Source organism: Schistocerca cancellata, chromosome 11 (genome assembly GCF_023864275.1).
Source record: "Schistocerca cancellata isolate TAMUIC-IGC-003103 chromosome 11, iqSchCanc2.1, whole genome shotgun sequence".
Lineage (NCBI taxonomy): Eukaryota > Metazoa > Arthropoda > Insecta > Orthoptera > Acrididae > Schistocerca > Schistocerca cancellata.
This window is the reverse complement of record NC_064636.1, coordinates 53,953,351-53,974,487: the sequence shown is the minus strand read 5'-3', so window position 1 is coordinate 53,974,487 and position 21,137 is coordinate 53,953,351. Positions and strand designations below refer to the sequence as shown.

The following is a 21,137-nucleotide window of genomic DNA, read 5'->3' as shown; positions in this document are numbered from 1 at the left end:
AGTTTATGACAAAAATTTTCCTTAATCTCATTTCTACAGTATGTTGATAACCCAAATTCCAAGATTTATGTTTTTAATGGTTGCCTGCTAACAGTGCTTGTTTTTCAGTGTGTCAAGTTTGTTTATTGGATGATATTTAAATCATCTGTGATAATATTTTTACCCACTGCCTTAGTTCCATCCTGTTATCAATTGTCAGTTTTCTGCAGTACTACCATCTCTGAATTACCTCCCCTGCTAAGTTCAAAACCTGTCGAACTCCTGTTTGTCTGTGTCTCTTACAGGCCAGTGTCTACCATAGCAGCTACAAATGATTAAGACTTTCTGATGATAAGTGTATGTTTAAAGGTATGAGACAGCCTGATAAGTGCTATTCTCACCTCTGCGTGACTGGAGTCGTATTTGAAGTGATCACTAGTATTATGTCAAGCCAGAAACATTGTTGGCCCTTGCATTTGCCTTTACTTGGTGCTTCATTTTCAACAGTTTTTTGTACTGCATGCTTGTTATGCCTACAGAGAATGTGGTAAGAATAGTGTAGGAACTGATTAGCTCTCTGGTATGTTTTCATATTAACTGACAGGCTATTCTTGTATGCAGTAAGAGTTCTGGTCCCCATGTAAATAAACTCACTTGTGGAATCTCTCTGTGTGCAGCATTCCATCTCACTGCCGGCAGTTAGTCCCACACCAACTTCAGCTGCCCATCTGTCAGAGCTGCACTGCTCATGGCTGCCTGCTGCCATCCAACTTGTGGCAGAGAGTAAGTTCCGTCATTTATGGAGGTGTTAATCAAGTTGTATGGTCAGAAGCTGTGTGGTATGTCATGTTTCTTTTTTATAAAACAGTTATGGTTCTAAGGAAGAGTTCTCCATTTACAGGTTTTGACATTAGGGGGCACATGGATCACCTTTGCTTTCCAAACACTAATATCAGAGATTCTCCCACAGGGTATGTGGAAGTAGCAACTTTGGAAGAATAGTCGGTGGAGGACTGTGGCTTATCTTGCTACAAATGGTTTATATGAACAGTCTGGTATAACTGTTTGGAAATCAAGGGCGAAAACATCAGCCTCAACAAAAATTGGCCATATGACCAGGTGGCATAATGGTTAAGGCCCCTACTTTTAAGCAGAAAATCTTGCCAGTCTTGTGAGCATGATAGAGTACAGATGTCTACAATATGTTCAGGGAATTCTGCTTTACATCTGTAGCTTACGCATTGACTTTGAAGCTGTTTTGTATCACAGAAGGAACATTTCTAGATTTGAAATTTGTCTCTGGAAAGAGGATTCTCCGATAGTTTTCTTCATTTGGTGTGTGTGCTTATAGTGAAACATGTCATCTTGATCTTTTGTGCAGGAGCTTCTGTGGAGAGGAGCGAGACAAGTTGCTACTCTGGGCAGCTCAGAAGGGGGCAGTGGAGGAGCTGCGGGCATTGCTGATGGCAGGTGCTGATGTGGGGATGAAGGACAACTTTGGGTGGACTGCTCTGCACCGGGCAGCAGCCAGAGGGCACGTGGAGGTGGTTAGATGGTTGCTGCGAGCTGGGGCAGACGTGGGGGCTGTGGAGTACTTCGAGCAGCTTACGCCTCTCCACTTGGCGGCAATATGGGGCCACGAGAATGTGGTGTGGCTGCTGCTGGTGGCGTCAGACCCTCCCCTTGACTGTAACTACCCGGATGTCGTAGATACCTGTGGGAGGACTCCACTGCACTGGGCAGCAGTTGCAGGCAACGCCACAGTTGTGTCCATGCTGCTTGAGGCAGGAGCGGACAAGGCAGCCAGAAATAACGCTGGAACAACAGCTCTGGATTTCGCCATACAGGAAAATCACCATCAGGTGGTTGACTTGCTACAACCAAGTTTGCAGTTTTCATAGTGTATGTGGTCTAAAACAAACTTCTACAATATCACTTCTCCATAGTTTCAAAATAAATGATAAAAAATCATCCTTCAAATTGTTCCTTTGCACCTGTGATTACATAGTGCATGTCACATTTAGTAATGTCTCAACAACAGTATCAAGAGGAGACATCAGTAAACTCATGTAAGTAACTTATCTTTTGAAGACAGAACCATAAATGCTTTTCTGTAGCAACCTTTAAAAAATTATGAACCAGTTCTCATAGGAAAATTTGGTTTTTCTTGTCATATAAAGTGTTCATACAATTTAAGGCAATGCTTCCAAATTATGTCTTACACAACTCCTGATAGTCTGAGAGGAGAACACTCGATGATTTTAAAGTCACAAATGGCGAAGTATCAGTGATTGTCAAAGATGTCACCCAGTGGCACCCCATAAGCTCTGGAAACAGTCCTCTACATTATTTCGTTATTCAAATGTACTTAGTAGGGACATGTATGGTGCTATGTTAAACTTGTGTAAACTGCACTGCACCCAGGTCCTTCCACAGTAGTTGCATGGTTAGAATGTAGTGTCAGCTCTTATCTTGGGCAGTGTTTGCTTCTTTGTCTGCAGTACAGATGATGCCATATATGTTTATTTACATTGTGATAATCAGTGATGAACACATCAGTATGTTGCACATGTGTCAGTTACGGCATATCTATCTAGATTACTGTTGTGGTATAGCTATCATCAGTGCATTTAGTAACGAGGCATGTAGACCCAGAAAGCATGTGTGTGCATATCTTGTTAAAAGAACTTTAACATGCCCATTGCTAAATTTAGTCGACAGTGTGGCATTACTAGGAATATTCATGCCATATCTAGCAATATTCACACCACACTGCATGATACACCTGTCATCCGCAGTCCTATTATCATTTTACACTTAATTAAAGAGAATCAAAAACCTGCGTCAACATTCCCTTCCTGCACAGCTGTAATGCTGCAGTTAAAAAATATACATACATCTGTCAGCTAACACAGACCTTCACTCTCACAGTACAGTATGCTACAGCAAATTATCATGCTTTCAAGATTCCCCACTATCTTCAGCACATTTTGCTCAGTCCAGCATCACGTCAACAGAGAACCTGCAGCAGCCACCCTGCATGTAGCAACTCTAGATGGACAGGTGCCACTGCTGATAATGCCATGACTACCCCACCAGGCAGTTTGCCCAACTACAGGCCAGACAAACTAAAAAACTGATGGGTGAGTCTTAAAAATTTCTGCGGTCGGGTCACAAAGCTAGATGTCACACAACACGCAAATATTCCACCACTCAGAAAGAGTAACAACCAATGGACATTGTGATACTGTATGAGGCTACTATGCAGATAGAAGGAAGTTACCTATTTTGTAAAGTAGAGGAGGAAACAATACAGCATCAGTTTTCAGTAATACAACATGAATGTAACACAACACTGCGCAAAACCTGCAACATTTTGTTGACTTTTGGGATAGTCAAGCATTCTACAATGTTATATGTGCCAGAGTTCCATTTTCTTTACTGTAAAACAGTTAGACAAGTGGGCATATTCAGCAACAGCCAGAAACGGAAGATAGCACATGCAAATAATAAAATTTCTAAGCTTGTAAATTGTCATGTATACTTCTTGTTGCCAAACTAAGTGTAAAAAAAAGTTGAAGCTCCATTTGAGCTGGAGATATTAACTAAGAGAACAAAATATTTCATAAAGCTGCACATAAAATTGATAAATCAGTCAGTGTTGTGCAGGTGAGGTGGTACTAACAAGGGGAAGTTCCCATTGTACCCTCAGATTTAGTGGTAAGAGGGCCCAGTTGATAGCTCATTAAAAACTGAACACAAATCAAGCATGAAAACAGGATGGAGTACTGAATTATTAAAAGAAGCAAAATAGAAATGGTGTATGGTGCAAGCACAAATGCAACATAGAACAATGTGGAAAAGCCACAGGGTTGTCGTTAAGGTGTCACAGTGCTGGACTATAAAGTGGGAGAGTCATGTTCAAAGTTTTTTTCATTCCATTTTCTTTTTTTTCCAACTACTCACAGTAATCAAATTTGTGCCTGTATTGTGTTGTAACGTCCATTTTTACAGTTAGGTGTAATAAAGGGATCTATACTGAAAGTTGATTCTGCACAACTACGATATTATTAACCAAAAGCAAGTGGCTCTCGAATAGGAACTGCAAAGTTTTATAACAAGGTGACTAGTCAATCATGTCCTCCACAGTAAAACACTTCTAAATCATACAAGACTTAAGTGACAGTAGGTGTATCATATGATACAAATCTCTTACTTGTGTACCTAATTTGCACACCTGGTGAAAGAGAGATTGCCTGATTTAGGTGTTCATTTGAATGCAAATGTGATCATACGCCAGGAAACGATGAAAACATAATAGTTTATGACATAGGCTGCAACAAGTGAACACAAGTTTCACAAACACACAGTTTCTCTGCACACTGTCAAAACAAGTTTTTAACATTTTTCAAGTTTCATTTTATTTTTGGAAGTTATGACTTTTGAATTCCTTTGTTGTAACATGGTTCATACCCTTTGCCTGTTTTCACTTCTGTGAGATGCCTATGTGGTACCTCGCCTGCTCTCACCATATATCTCATGAACTTGCAATGGAATGTATTCTTACCATGACTCATATTCTATATAACCAATGTAAAGTATGAAAACTGTCAAGACTACAGAAAGAGGCCAAACATTTCAATGACTGGACAGACAGTTAACGATGTTGTCAAAAAATGCATGAGAAAGTTTTGAGCCCATCTCATCTGCTTGTCAGTCCAACAACATGACCACTTAACCAAAACACTGTATGCAATAGGGAGTTTACCTTGCAGGAATCATGGAAGTACAAGGAGGAGGATTCCCTACTTTTGGACCATAAATCAAATAAATAATTTTAATTGACAATAGGTGTCAAACAAGTGACTTACTGTTTATGATAAGTAATCGAAATGATATCTATATCGATGGAAATTAGGGTGTTTCTCTGATTTTCATTGAATGTTAACATACAATAATTTTTCTGAATGTTTATAAAACATACGCTATTCTGTATTGCTGCAACTAACCACATCTGTAGACGATGTTCCAGTAATGCCTTCATGTATCGTCTGTTCAAAATTACTTTAGGGTTGACAATGTGGATGTGCTAACAGCCTTGCTGCAGTGGTAATACCATTCCCCGTCAGATCATCAAAGTTAAGCGCTGTCGGGCTGGGCTAGTACTTGGATGGGTGACCATCCGGTCTGCTGAGCACTGTTCGCAAGCTCAGTGCACTCGGCCCTTGTGAGGCAAACTGAGTAGCTACTTGATTGAGAAGTAATGGCTCCAGTCTCGGAAACTGACATACAGCCGGGAGAGTGGTGTGCTGACCACATACCCCTCCAGATCCGCATCCAGTGATGCCTATGGGCTGAGAATGACAATGCGGTCAGTTGGTACTGTTGGACCTTCATGGTCTGTTTGGGAGGAGTTCAGTTTAGTTTTAGTGTGGATGTGGTAGGGGGAGGACACATAGCAGGCCTGGACCACTTTCTGCCAATGCCACACTGTCTGCAGCTGCAGTTGATCTGCAGAGTTGCCAAACCTTTATTCCACACAACACATCACTGAGTGTAGTGACTTTTATTTGCAGTCAGCTTGCTGTCCCATATTTATCATTGTGGCTTGTGACTTCCTATTTGTTTCTACAGTTGGAGTTATTTTATTTGTCGCAACCAACCAACCTTTATTTGTTGGGAAACCTTTTAACTGATGTGTGTATTATCATCCTATATCTCAACATTTGTTTAAAGTGTTTTGAAAGATATCACACTTACAGAATCATTATATTTTGAAAATTAGAAGATTTAGAGGTAGAAAAAAGTTTGTAATTGCAATAAATCAGAATTTATTATAAAATGTTCAAAACTAGAGAATTGAATTTATACAACTCTTTTCATTGAGCAAAATTTGTCTTTGTAAGATACTGCTTGAAACAGTCAAGTAGATACAATCCTGCATTACATTCTTCAAACCACCATCTGGTCTCCCTTCTCACTTGTTTGTCAGTACTGCGTGTGCCCTTCATACAGCAAACAATGCAGTATCTTGATGCATACTTCTTGCTTGTTGTTGATGGGACATGAGTGGGGAAATGCCTTGCTGTTAGTCGCGAAATTGGGTGAAGCTTTCAATGAAGATGAAAAGCAGGGTTCAGCAGCAAACAGGCTATTTGTTTTCTCAGGTTCACCATAATAGTAAAAGATGGTTCCTCTGAAAGGGCACGGCCGACTTCCTTCCCAATCCTTCCCTAATCCGATGAGACCGATGACCACGCTGTCTGGTCTCCTTCCCCAAACCAACCAACCAACCATAATAGTAAACAAGCTGGTTTGTTTCTTGTACAGAATGTAAGAATTGACCACGCACATCATACATACATGGAAAATATACCTTTTTCTGCCATTTCATTGTTTGTTGTTGAAAATAATAGGTCACTAGCTAATCTCCATGGTCAACACCTGTTATATTTCTATTATAATAAAGTATCAGGTTTCAATTTTTCTACCATTCCAGCCTTGGGTTTTGTCTTTGCAACACTACTTGTCATTCTATGTTTAGCAGAAAGGGCAAACACATCCCTAGTATCTTTCCAGTGAAGTGCTAGCACTGATTTTTTTTCTCTTGAATACTATTTCATCTCTTCTTAACTCATTCTGTTTGAATTCCTGTGGTAGGCCTCTTCTGTTTCTCATTACTGTGCCAACAGAAGATGTGCCCTCATCAAATAATCTTTCAAATAATTTTACAGAAGTATAAAAGCGGTCCATGTACAGTGTATGACCCTTATGTAGATAACTGTTGCACAAATGTAGCACCACTGAATCTCCACTGTTGTCTTTTTGATCTGCACCAGTGTACACGTCACAGTTCAAAACATATCCTGTTGCTGAATCACATATAATGAAAAATTTTATAGCATACTTGCTCGGTTCATTCTTGATATATGCTCGAAATCGAATTCTCCCTCTGAATGGACGTAAACCTTCATCAACTGAGATTTTCGCCAGGATAAAACCTGTTCTGGCTTTCCAGTTCGATGTTAGCAAAAAAAGGTTAGATTTTGTGTATAGGATCATGGTTTGATTGACCCCTTCCTATGTAATTATCATTGTTGTTCACATGAAGCGCAAAGTGAATTGACGTAAATCTGTCTCTTTGCATGAGTTTTGCTGGTAAAGAGGAATCTAGTATTAGCACATTGCTCCAATAGTAGATAACATTGAGTTTCTGTACAAGGCACATGTGAATAATTATAGCAAAAACCTGACACATCTCATGCAGTGTCACAGCAGCCCAAATGGACCTGGAAGTTATCTTATTTTTCCTCTGCAATTTGGAAATTGTTGCAGCGGTGTAGCAGTTTGTTTGTCATTGTTTTTTTATGACATTTGCGTCAGTAAAGATGCTCCAACAACCAAATTCAGTGCCTTTGGCATTCAAAGGCGCTAAGACATTACTTGTGCCTTCAAACAGCAGTAATTGATGTTGAACATCTTCATTTACCCAGTCAACAACGTTGCTTTGGGACTACTTCTGTTGTATTCTGCCTGTGCTTCATTGAATGTTGTAATACATCTGATAGCCCATTTTCATTTTTGGAACACACATTGTTATCATCAAAATAAATGAGTCAGTGAAACTGCCGAGAATATAATTGTGATCCCTAAACACACAGACTGACTATTACAATTACCATCTATTTGCTGCAGTCCCAACTAGTTCCTGTACATATTCTGATGAGAATACTGGAGTACAGCCAGTATCCGACACAGTCCCTGTGAATCACTAATGTAAGGCGTGTTACTTATGTACAGAATCACTATGCCAGCCCAACCCCTGGGAATGTAAGAATCCATTAAAATCCCCTTCATAAGTATGTGGAATTATATAACTCTGGTAAGGGTTAGTAGTAGTGCAACGATATAACATCTACTTGGTAGAGTAGAATAAATACGTCACTTCAGGCTCATTTCTTCCTGCAGCCATCGCAATTGCACAATTTCTCCAGAATTTCGCGATTTCTGCTGTATTTTAAGATAAAAATAACCGGAATCTAAATATTTATTGTACTATAAGCTATTCGAGGAATTTGTATTTTTTTCAGTAAAAAAGTAAGAAAACATAGGTAAACAGAGTGAAATGGAAGGAGATGATTTGGAATGGATGGAAATGGAAGGAAATTTCAATGATTAACTTTTTATTTCATTTATTTGTCAATTTTTATTATTTATTTTAAATTTTTTGTATGTTTTTCAATAATTTATTCAGAACCTTAAGTGGATATGAGCTTTTTTGATGTAGGATTTTCTTAATTTCTGATATCTTTTTAAAAAAATAGCCCAGAACTTACAAAATATATCTCTACCATTTTTTTCATTATTTTTGTGGAATTTTCATCATTTTAAAAAAACATTTTCTTAGTAAAAAATTATGAAATGGTCAGAAGTGAAGAAAAATGGAAGGAAATAGATGAAAACATGGGGAAATGAAGGATAATTTTGTCATTTATTTATTTTTCCTCATAAATTTTCTAAGAATGGTTCAAAAAAATCATTTATGTTTGTAATAATTTGGGGGAGGGATTCCGAATTACCCATTCCATAATGAGTAAAGCATAAAATATCATTAGTAATCAATATAACTTTCTCTTCTAATTTAGCAGGTAAGATAGGGTAAGTAAATAAGGTAAAAACTGTAATGGAATTCACAATGTGAATGAAATTCATCATTATTATTTGTAAACTTCATTCCATTGTATCTTAATTTAAACTTTCCTTTAAAAAAGCTGAAAATTGTCATCAGTTAATTTCAAATATCTATGAGAAAAAATATTCTTAAACTCGTTATTCGGTTGCATACAAATTTTTCTCCATGTCTAGTAATCAAAAAATCACAGTTAGTAATGTTACTCAGAACATATACTGGCAGCTCACTCCTTTTTTTTTTTTCACAAATTAGAATTTCTTGCACTATTGAGATTCTTCTTTAGTGCTTCCATTTACATAGAAAAAATTTTTATTAATAAAATTCAACGAAACCTTCAGTTCCCTGAAGGAAGGAGAAGGATTTTCAGCTCTCTCTCTCTCTCTCTCCCCCCCTCTCTCTCCCTCTCCCCCCACCTCCCCCCTTTCCTTTCGCAATTATTATAAGTTGCACACTGTTTCATCATCATCTTCTTTTGGCTTGTAGCAATATTTTTTGTATGAATTGTATTAATGGTATAAATCAGATTTGGTAATGAAATTATATGGCATTACATTTACATCGCCCTTCAACTATGGCATATTTAAAATGAGTAAATGCGTCATAAGCTTTGAGAAAAAATATTATTTGGTGGATTAATATTTCACATTTGCTTCAGGAAAACTTCATTTCTCTCATTTTTTGAATAGAAAGTCTATAGTTGAACCTGATCATCCAGTGATGAAACAAACAGTTGATTGTTCTATCAGTCTGAAATGCAACGAAATTAAAATAAGGCATGTAAAATTCTAGTGAGTTGCTGTAACTTGCGATATCTACCTTGAAATTCTTCTTAGTACTTAACCCAGACACTTCTACAGTTTGCTGCAATTCATAGAAAAATATTGGAAGTTTTGGTTTTTGTCAATGTTCAGTCTTATAAGTTGGTTCATATTTAACAATAGTCACATGAATCTCTATGCTTTCTACAACAACTTCACCTTCTTTTGGGAGAGTACATTTTACTTCAGTTTCAGTTACATTGTAGTTAGCTCGTGTAAGTATATCATCTCCAGCATTGGAACTCCAAGTAAAAATTACAGTAGGATCACTTCCCACATAATTTCTTTACAATTTTTAAAAAATCCACCAAACATTTCTGATGGATAAAACACTTCATTTTCCTTGCTATTTATTTTACTGTTGTTAATTATATGCCCTTCCATACTTATTTTTTCAACAAGAGATTGAGTTGAATACAACAAATCTAATGGCGAAATGAAAAGATGTTCTATACAGAATATTATTTCCTTTCTTTACTGTTATAAAATCAAATACCTTTGCCACATAACTATCGATTAATTTTTTGTTGGATTTACCATCTTATGCTGGATAATAATGAATATCAGCAATACTGAAGGCCATGTAGAACTGACCACGATTTGAATGAACTGAACCAGCACCCACGCGAATGTTAATTTCAATACGTTTCTTAGGAATATTTAGATTGTTTTGTACATTTCTCATTCAAATTGAATGAGTAAAATTGATAGCTGTCAATCTTACTTACCTGATAGCGACACAAATTTATAAGGTTTTCTCAAATAACTGTCCCACTAGCACCATTGTAGTTAACCAAATTTTCATTAGTTGCAGTTATTTCTAAGTCCTGAACTTTATACACGGTTCTATGACTCATGAATGCTCTGAATCCTACATTAGACCCAAATGGAGCAATAATGTTAGTTTCTCGATGAAAGTTATCACTATACTTCACAAACATCACATCAGCTGAATTGCGATTAATGTTATTTAATTCAAATGGAATAATTTTAAGAATATCATTAGCAACAGTTGTTCCATTAGCAGTAATAATCTCGAATGAGATTTTCACTCTTCAGTAGATTGTACACTGATATGAGACTTCCTAGCAGATTAAAACTTTGTGCCGGACTGAGACTTGAACTCAGGACCTTTTCCTTTCATGGGCAAGTGCTCTACCATCTGAGGTACCACTCACAACCCATCCTCACAGGAGATGAGGTACTGGCAGAATTGAAGCTGTTAGGATGGGTCATGAGTCATGCTTGGGTAGCTCATACGGTAGAGCACATTCCCATGAAAGGCAAAGGTCCTGAGTTCGAGTCTCGGTCTGGCACACTGTTTTAATTTGCCAGGAGGTTTCAGTAATAGTTGTATTACTAAATTTAAACACACTACCAACAGTTATCTTTTTTCCATGTACAATTAACATAGCTCTCAATAATAACTCGTTTTAAAATCTCATTTGCTTTAATGGGTATATTTGGCTTTTTGGCACCAGTAAAATTTACTATGGTTTAAAAACTATAAGGACCAACATGAATTTTCCCCATCACAATACAGTTAATATTTTTTGATGTAATATTTGGTGTCAAATTTTTGTACATCAACCAACCAATGCGATATTATTATAGCTGTGCTGTATAGGTACAGTCGATTGTTTTTCCTTTCTATTTTTTTTAGAACAGATGACTTGTCACTCAGTTGAAATAAGTGGCTAATTTATTACTACTAAAATTATTAACGAAATGAAAACTTATTGTGAACTAAAAATAACTCCAGAGGAGAAATCAAAAAGTAAGCATTGTTTCATGGACCACGACCTTACATCCCGGAAGGTTTACCAGAAGATAAGCATTGTAAGCTTTCATCACATTCCATTCAGGATGCAACAATAGGACCAAATGATTGTGGAAACACAGCATTAATGACTGACAATAATATATTTTAGCTCTGACATGGTTGAAATGGAACAAAGGCAGTCATTCATATGTTTACTCTGAAAGTTTAGATCAGCAAAAATATCAAGAATTTATAAAGATGTATAAAAAAGTGAAAGACAAAAATAATAAAAATATTAGTAATTTTAGTGTAAATAATGATGAAATTCTTGCACTGAGTCAATGTAAAGATAATTCACTTGTAATCAATGACTTCATTCTTGAAAATCAGGATGTTGTTAGACTATTTTACCTGAGATATAGACATGAATAGATAATTTTTATTAAGCCTGGACATATTGGAAGTTGCCAAAGCAACTAGTGCGAAATAATGCAAATTTTTGAAATATTGATACAAAATGTTACAAATTTAGCTCTATTTATCATGAGTTTGTTGGTGGTGATTTTAAGGACATGTGTAGTAATTGTTAGAATGAGGATCAGTTCAGAGTTTTGTGACACATATGACTAGGAAGCATAATGAGGGAAAATAGAGTTAGAATAAAGGATTTCTTAACAATCTGGACATAAATATTATATTGAATTCAGTGAGGTATGGTTGCAGCCCATTAATGATAAAAATCAGTTATTAATGTTTTCTATCTTTGGTAAATGTTGGTGAAATACAGCTCAGAAGTCAGCATTGTGAAATATGTCTCAATGTCTTGCACTGATAGTTGACAATATGTCTTCTGGCTGAAGGGCAATTGCATTTCTTTTGACTATTGAAGTCTGATGTCGAAAAGTAAGCATAATAATATCAAGATGGTATTAATGTTCTTTTTGCCTGTGCTGTATACCGTTTGTGACTGTTATGATGTCTGGTGGCTGCTTCAGTGTCTTTTTGCCATAAGCAAAATACATGCATGTTTCATAGATGATCACTTTGTTTTTGAATATCTGTTGGGCTAGCTTACACTCTCATTACATCACGGCTTGTAAGATATGCTGTTACTGCTTCCTGGTAGTCAGTGTGTAAGGTTGCAGAATAAATGGTCAGATTCGCACCTTACACGAGACCTTTACAAATCGCAACGAGAAGGTGAAGATGGCATAATGTAAATCGGCAATTATGAGAACATTTGCCTATCAATATGTAATGCAAAAAGGAATTTATGGTAATTAACACACCATTCCTATACAATGCATGTCTTTGAGTGGAAGGTAGAACAGGGAACGCGAGTCGAGTTGCTTTTAGTTTTGAAAAGCCAGCTCCACAACAGCGTAGCAAAGTTGCACTGCAGGAGTTACGCCAGAAACCACTTAAAGGGCTGGCAGGAATGAGGACAGCGATCCTGGGCCAGGTGATTCGAGCCAGAGGACCGCCTGTAGCGGGGTGTCTGCACAAGGGCAGAGAAGAATCTTCAGAAAACTGCATTTCGGAATTCAAAGGGGATACGAACAAAAGAGTGATCCATTTTCGTCCAGCGAGTGTGTGACAAAGAAAGGTCAATGTACTGTAGGCGCCCAGAACAGTCACAAAACGTCCAATTGGCGGAAACGCACTAGGAAGGAGAAAAGTACTGAAGGGGAACGTACCTAGTGGTTGAAAAAAGCCGTGACTTGAAAAAGTAACCCAAGTGGAGGGAGGTAGTTCTGCCATGAGTAGGAAAAGAGAAATTTTTCAGGTGGATTCTTCTCAAGTGCAGAATGGAGCGCTTAAAGCTCCGTACGATGCAGGGAAGAAATCTATGTGGACAGTGCATTCACAGCGGCTGCACTCTAGCTAAAAAACTAGCTGCAGCAACGGTTAGCTCCAACTGTGGAGAAGCGAACCAGCCAGATTAGTTAATTGTTCTTGGAACTGAGAGGGCACTATAATACGCACACTGCTCCAACCATGTGCCTGTATAATAAGACTAGTGCTGAGTACATGTTTTCTCGCATAACGAGAAACGTAGGGAAAGTTTCTGCTGGAAAGTGCAGCAAAGGCCAGATTAGTTTTGTAGGAATTTCAGTGGGAGAGAGCGGCCTTGCAGACAGCTGCCATGTCACGCTCAACGGAGGCAATTTGTTGTTAGGTAGCACTGCATATTCTTCCCAAAACCTTTGACACACTGGTTGGCAGACGCTTGTATGAGCACTGTGTTTTGTTGTTGTACATGGCGCATTTCCTTTGCAACTTAAGTTTTATTTTCGCTTTTTTTTTCTCTCGTTCATGTTTTTCTGCTGCAGCATTATTCTGCAGAAGCGGGATACAGTAATATCCTTCGTTATAGTATTGGTTCTTACCAGTCAAAATCACAAAAAATTTAACTGGTAACTAAGACAAGGAAAAGTTCCCAGAATTCTAAAAAATTCGCGGTTTTTTGCCGGTTTTCTCCCGGACGAAAAAATTCCCGGGTCGTATACACCCTTGTTCTTGCACTATCAGTTGGGGGAAGAGACCAAACTGCGAGGTTATCGGTCTCGTCGCATTAGAGAAGGACGGGGAAGGAAGTCGGCCGTGCCCTTTCAAAGGAACCATCCTGGCATTTGCCTGGAGCGATTTAGGGAAATCACGGAAAACCTAAATCAGGATGGCCGGACGCGGGATTGAACCGTCGTCCTCCCGAATGCGACTCCAGTGTGCTAACCACTGCGCCACCTCGCTCGGTCAGTTGATCTGAATATTTAGTTTAATGTTGACTTTCGAAAGGTTATACGTTTCCTAAGTTCTCATCGAATCTTTGTTGGCGAAAAATATTGATCAACGAATTTGCAATAATTTTTAATTGAAAAATGGAATAAAGTGCAGCAATACATTCAACATTTTGATCATGGTCTTTGCCGAATCTACTATAAGTAAGACAAGAGTTTACAAGTGGTATAAAAGTTTGACAGAGGGTCGAGAAGATGTTGACGATCGCCGTGAACGCTGTAAGATAGCCATTACTGAAGACAATGTGGAAGAAGCACACAAAATAGTTTTCCAAAATTCCCGAATCACCACCAGAGAGGTTGCTCATGATTTTGGTACGTCGTCTGGCCCATTCCAAGCAACTTTTCGGGCGTTTTCGGCAGGAACTGTGTAGCACCAAAGTTTGTTCCAAGATTATTGAATTTCGACCGAAACCAACGCCACGTAGACTTCACTCAGAAACTGCTGAATGAAGTCGAAAACGATCCACATCGTCTAAAGGTTAGAACAGGTGATGAAAAATGGGCGTGTGGATATGACGTCCTAATGGTAACTGCCTGAAGAGCGAAGACCGAAAAGGTTCGAGCAGTTCGATCACGTGTGAAGGTTCATCTCACTATTTTCTTCTCTTACAATGGGATAGTGCGACATGAGTTCTTATGATCGTACGTTCAGTAAGGAATAGTACCTGGAAGTTATGCGCCGTTTGCGTGAAGAAATCCGAAGAAAACGACCAGAAATGTGACAAAACCGCTCGTGGAAATCGCATCGCAATAATGTTCCCACTGACACCTCAACATTTGTTCGTGAGTTATTGGCAAGAAACAATGCCGTTATGTTTACTCAGCTAACCTACTTGGCGCTCTGCGACTGCTTTCTATTTCCGACGGTGAAGAGACGTCGTTGTGCCAACACTAATGAGGGAAAAAGAGGATCGCTGAAGGAGCTGATGAGTGAGTTCCTGAAGTGCTTCCGAGATTGTAAAAGCTGGTGGCACAGGAGTGCTATATCAGGGGAATTACTCTGAAGAAAACACAGCGGATGTTGATGAATAAATAAAAATTCTTTAAGAAAGACAAAAATTCCCATTACTTTTTGAGCACACCTCGTATATCAGTGAATCTACTGCAAAATTATATCATAGTAATACACACATCAGGAGATAGGTTGGCCTCACATGGGCTGAGTGCACCACGCCTGCCAACAATGCTAGGTAGACACAGGTGGTCATCCATTAAGGTGTTAACCAAGCTCGACAGTGTTTTTATGGGTGTTACCACTGTGGCAAGGCCGTTAGATGCCAGGAATGCAACTAACAAAAGCGTCTGGTGAGCTGCGTCCTGTAACTGTTCACCTGGGTGCAGGAGGAGGCTGTCCTGTGTTCGCACCTCGGACACAATGCTGAGGGTTGACACCACTGCTGGCCCTATAAGCATACACACGTAGCCAAAGCAGAAACCCTTCCCAGTGTAGGAGACGTTTGTGGCTGCTTCAAAATCAGATTCAGACTGCAGAGTTTCCTCTCCTTTAACGTCCAAAAGTACTCAGTCATGTAAGTGCCCATGTATCTGTGGTAACAGAACGTAGCCTTCCAGTAAGTTGGCCATCCAGAATACGTGTCACACGGGGGCAGGAGTTTTGTACCACTGGAAGCGTTGGTGGGGCAAACAGATTCCGAAAAATCCACAACAATGATGCCAGTACTTGCTAGGCTAAAGATCTTACAATGCCACTGGTCCTATCAATTTGCATCTGGTTGCCGCTACAAAAGTAGTAGTGATAGAAAAACGTCTGGACCTGAACCATGTCGATTGCTCTATGCTAAAGTGCCTGATTCCACAGCCCAGACTTTCACTCACATTTTTGGTGTTGTAAGAGTCTGTAGATGTGACTTTGACCTCTTTAACTGTTCTGTGTGTGTCAAAAGTAAGTAGCACCGTTTCAAGTGTTTCGTGTGAAATCGTGGGTCCTTGTGGACCAGTGCATAGGCCAAAGACAGGCTAAAGCGCAATGTATCCAACGAGACCACGCCTTGGAAAGTAACATTGGACTCAAAACAAGGTCCAGCCTGTTGACCACTGTACCGTCGTTCAGAATTCTCATTTCCTGTCTCACATTTCCATAGAAACGATCAAGAATCGTTTCCCACAGTTATCAGAATTCCAATATCTATTTTTAAAGTATGAAATATTTGATTTTCAGTCGGAAGGGCGACATTAGCAACTCCATCATGTGCATGTGATATTAATAGAGGAAGGAAGTGAGTTTTGGATTAATCGGGAATGATATCACATTTGGCAAGAAAATAACATGAAATTATCCTAAATTGTCTGTACCTTAAAAATAGTTTGCTGTATTTAATAACTGGGCACCGTTTTTAATATCAGAATTTTAGTATTATGAGTTCTGCTCATTGCAGTGAGGAAGTTAAATGCAAATGATATGGTGAATTTCTGAGGCCATACATCAGTCGTTAGAGTTCTATGCTGTGTTTAGGAAGTCAAGATTTACTTGGAGCAAAAATTTATCATGGTAATCTAGGCAAGTGCATGAGTCATTGATTCACTCTCATATCCTGCAGGTTTTACTGTTGCCTTCAGATATGTTGCAACCAAAAGACTCCACGTTCATTGTGTGTGTGTGTGTGTGTGTGTGTGTGTGTGTGTGTGTGTGTGTGTGTGATTTTTTTGCAGGACATTATCTGGAGAGGAGAAGGGCAGGAGTCTGATCCAGGCAGCTATTCAAGGCTCAGTGGAAGAGCTGCAGGCGCTGTTGGCGGCTGGAGTGAACGTGGGGACGAAGGACATGAACGAGTGGACCCCCCTGCATTGGGCAGGTATCAAGGGATACGAGGAGATGGCGAGGCGCCTGCTGGCGGCAGGTGCGGACGTGGGAGCGAGGGACGAGTTCCAGCAGACGCCGCTGCACTTGGCTGCGTGGGGCGGCAGCCCGGTTGTCGTCAGGGCGCTGGCGGCGTCCTCCGCCGACCCCGACGCCAGGGATGTGGACGGGTGGACGCCGTCGCACTCTGCAGCGTTCAATGACGAGACGGAAGCGGCGACGGCGCTGCTGGAGGCGGGGGCCGTAGATAACAATGGGAAAACCCCACTGGACATCGCCGGACAGTACGACCAGCAGCACGTGATAGACGTGCTGTGATAAACCTGAGAGTCCCGCACATGTCTGTGGACTAAAATAAATAAACCTTTTTAACAGTACTTTTCGTTGTTTGTAGAATAAAGACTACAAAAAATCGAGCAGTAAGTTTTTGTATACATTCTTAGACGGTGTGTATAACTCCTGTAGTAACACCAGATGGATAGCATAACGATAAAAACAGCTGTATAATGAAAAGTAAAAAGATTCCAGCTTCCATTCTTGAAAACTAGATAAAAATCGAAAAATAGTCGATTAACAATAAACACTATGGCCCCATTCTGCTCTCACGATGTCTAATGGCTACTGAGGTTAATGATACAGACTAGCTGGTATGAGTCGTGCTTGGGTAGCTCAGATGGTAGAGCACTTGCCCCCGAAAGGCAAACGTCCGGAGTTCGAGTCTCGGTCCAGCACACAGTTTTAACCTCCCAGGAAGTTTCATATCAGTGCACACTCCGCTGCAGAGTGAAAATCTAATTCTACCTAGCAGTAGATGGCAGCACAATGCACCTAATATGAAAAACGTATGTTTTGGGGGTGTCGGGATACTTTTGATTACACAGTGAAGTGTCGGCAGACGTGCCGACACTGTTTTTAGAGAAGGAGGCCGAAATGCACGCGTCAACTCACGCAGGCTTGCTTAGGTCTGAAACAGGATACGTAATGAATGCTATAAAGAAAAGTACGTAGCTTCTGGAATACTTAACTTTAATCCGTCATTTGTATACAGCATTCTTGATGATACAAGTGAGACTCTCTCTAGAAATGGTTAATGGCGCCTTGCTATGTCGTAGCCATGGACTTAGCTGAAGGCTATTCTGTCTCTCGGCAAATGGGAGAAAGGCTTCGTCAGTGTAGTCGCTAGCAAGTCGTCCGTACAACTGGGGCGAGTGCTAGTAAGTCTCTCTAGACCTGCCGTGTGGTGGCGCTCGGTCTGCAATTACTGACAGTGGCGACACGCGGGTCCGACATGTACTAATACACCGCGGCCGATTTAAAGCTACCACCTAGCAAGTGTGGTGTCTGGCGGTGACACCACACATAGTGTATATAATTATTGAAAAATGCTTGGTAGGAGTATGTTTGGTGGTGCCTAAAACTACTGTAAATTTCTCCATCGCGAAAATTTTGCTTTAGAAAGTCTGTAATGAGAATGCAGTTTCACTTCAGGTCTAAGAATAAATTTACTGCTTTCTGTGCAGATGGTGCAAAAACAGGTAACTGTGGTTACAGTGTGACATGTTTAGCAACATTCTCACCACTTCAGTTCTTATCCCAGAATAAATTTACACACGTCTGCAGTACACATAGTTCTGTAGCTACTGTGTTAAATTACAATTGAACGCTGGTACCAATATACACACCACATCATGAGAAGTCATGTTACAAAGTCTATTGTCAGTTAAAAAGAATGGTACAACAACCTCGAAACATACACATTACAGGGTGCAGCAGCAAATTTTCCATCTTCCCATATTTCCCTTCTGCCCACCTTCAGTGAATTTTTTTTTCAGGCCAGTGCCATGTCAGCAGAGCAGCTGCAGAGGCTGCAACACAAGAAGCCGAACCTCAGCAGTCAGTCTGCTGAACTATGGCTCATGGCAACTGGAAAACAGTTTTGGCCAGTCCTGTCAGAAAACTAAGCAATTCACACAGCACGTGAACTGTACACCACTCCCAGGGAATGAGAGCCAATCGTGTTCTTAATATTTCGAAAAATGGCTACTTTGCAAATTGTCAGAATAGATTATAAATAATTGCGGTGATCAATCTCCATTATCAAACAGGTTATTTCCACTTGTAAGGGTGGGGGTTTGTTTCTTTTTTTTTTCATTCTAGAATGGAGAACATCTGTGTGAGGAGAAATGACAACTTTAATGTCGCCCTATTTCTCACCAAATTACAGCTTTAAAACAGTTTTCTAATTGACAACATAAAAACAGTGCAATGGATAACGCATCTTGCCAACATCAAAAAGGAAAATAATTTTATATATAACAATGTTAAATATTAACTCTCTGAAAGAACATTATTCCTAAGCACAATACTGTTGTTGTTGTTGTTGTTGTGGTCTTCAGTCCTGAGACTGGTTTGATGCAGCTCTCCATGCTACTCTATCCTGTGCAAGCTTCTTCATCTCCCAGTACCTACTGCAACCTACATCCTTCTGAATCTGCTTAGTGTATTCATCTCTTGGTCTCCCCCTACGATTTTTACCCTCCACGCTGCCCTCCAATACTAAATTGGTGATCCCTTGATGCCTCAGAACATGTCCTACCAACCGAGCCCTTCTTCTACTCAAGTTGTGCCACAAGCTCCTCTTCTCCCCAATCCTATTCAATACTTCCTCATTAGTTATGTGATCTACCCATCTAATCTTCAGCATTCTTCTGTAGCACCACATTTCAAAAGCTTCTATTCTCTTCTTGTCCAAACTATTTACCGTCCATGTTTCACTTCCATACATGGCTACACTCCATACAAATACTTTCAGAAAGCACAATACTATGAAAGTTTAATTGGAAGTTTCTTTACAAAATTTCTCCTACACATACGTTATGATGTTGGTCAGTACTACGAAAATCGTCCGATTCCAGTTGAAAGTTCAGTACTATTTAGGATGACAATCAAGTCTATGGTGGATGATTAGTCAAGTGACAAATTTGAGGGCAAGATTACTCAAGGCCACCTGAGTTCACAGTGGACGCAAGCTGGTGAACCAACAAAGTTATGCCTCTGCACGCAGTATTTACCTTAAGCTGTACATTTGATTCATTTGAGCAGTTGCGGGCGGGCTCTTGCGCATGCGCAGTTGAGTCGCCTATGAGTAGTACCTTCTTCCGCTTCTGGCTACAGATGTGTGGCTGGGCGCCACTATCTGTTATTGCCCCGGTTCGGAAATATCGTAGATCCAGGGCTGATGCACAGAGCAGTCTGAGTTGTAGCGGGGAGGTGGTTAGTCTCCATGTGACCTGTGCTTACGTTTAGTGATTTTGCTGGTTCCTCTTCGTTTATTGCTCTTACATTAAATGAAAACTAAACGGATTTCTGTGGCCGGGACCTACCAAATGAATTAAAATAAGTTCGCATAGTTACGGAAAGCTAAAATATGTTGTTAGTTTCAGGTTTTATTTCCACCTTTCTGACAGTCAAGCATTAATCACCTTGCAGAACGATGAAGTTATTTTTGTCGGTTTGCTAAAGAGATTTGACTTTCATTAATATTTTGCACTGAGGCAGTCAATTTATTTGAAACGAAGTGTTTAATTTCACACTCTTGGCTAGTTTCAACTGTTCGCAGCATTTCAAGTGCACGTTTTCCATCTTCTAGCTTGTATGACATAATGCCATAATAAAGAACCAAACATGAGATGATACAGTACTGGTACTCAAGAAAACTTACATCCGAATCTGGACATACGATTGTGAACTCTAAGCCGAATTATGCATTTTAGTACAGTTCACGAAATTCCGATGCTCCTGAAGTATCCTTCCATGACTTGTTTCTTTTATGACATAATGCAAGATCTTTTAATGTTTTACACGTACGAATATGCGGGCTTCCTGCGTCATCGTAGCTGCGCAGGCGCAGTGACGCCTGTTATCTGGCGCTCTCTGGCAACTGCTGAAACGAACCAATTTCTAACAGGTCACGGGAAAATATTACGAATGGTGGTTTGAAAAGTGTTACTTTCAAAGTAAATTTCCTTTTACGCAAGATGAACTGTGTGCGAGAATGTACGATGAATTTCTGAAATCACAGAGCGTTTGACTCTCATTTAAAGATTAACTCTTTGAGGACGACCATCTAGAAGAATTTCGAGCCCAAGAAGATCAGACATTTACGTCGTTATTAAAAATTTTACTGGCACATTTGTGTGCTGTATCTTAAAGTGTAGCACGCGCAAAATAATCAGCATTATATGTGGAAGCATAGCTTCTCATGGAG

General features: G+C 39.7%; 1 protein-coding gene across 1 annotated transcript in view; it reads left to right on the top strand.

Annotated features, from left to right (window-relative positions):
• LOC126108185 (serine/threonine-protein phosphatase 6 regulatory ankyrin repeat subunit A-like) overlaps window positions 1-17,188 on the top strand; it is a 124,180-nt gene extending 106,992 nt beyond the window's left edge. Inside the window, exons 2-5 of the mRNA XM_049913425.1 lie at window positions 657-762; window positions 1,361-1,863; window positions 16,232-16,289; window positions 16,723-17,188. Coding sequence (XP_049769382.1) covers window positions 728-762; window positions 1,361-1,863; window positions 16,232-16,289; window positions 16,723-17,188 — 1,062 coding nt within the window. The 5' untranslated portion in view covers window positions 657-727. The remainder of the gene's footprint in view (window positions 1-656; window positions 763-1,360; window positions 1,864-16,231; window positions 16,290-16,722) is intronic.
• The last annotated feature ends 3,949 nt before the right edge of the window (window positions 17,189-21,137 follow it).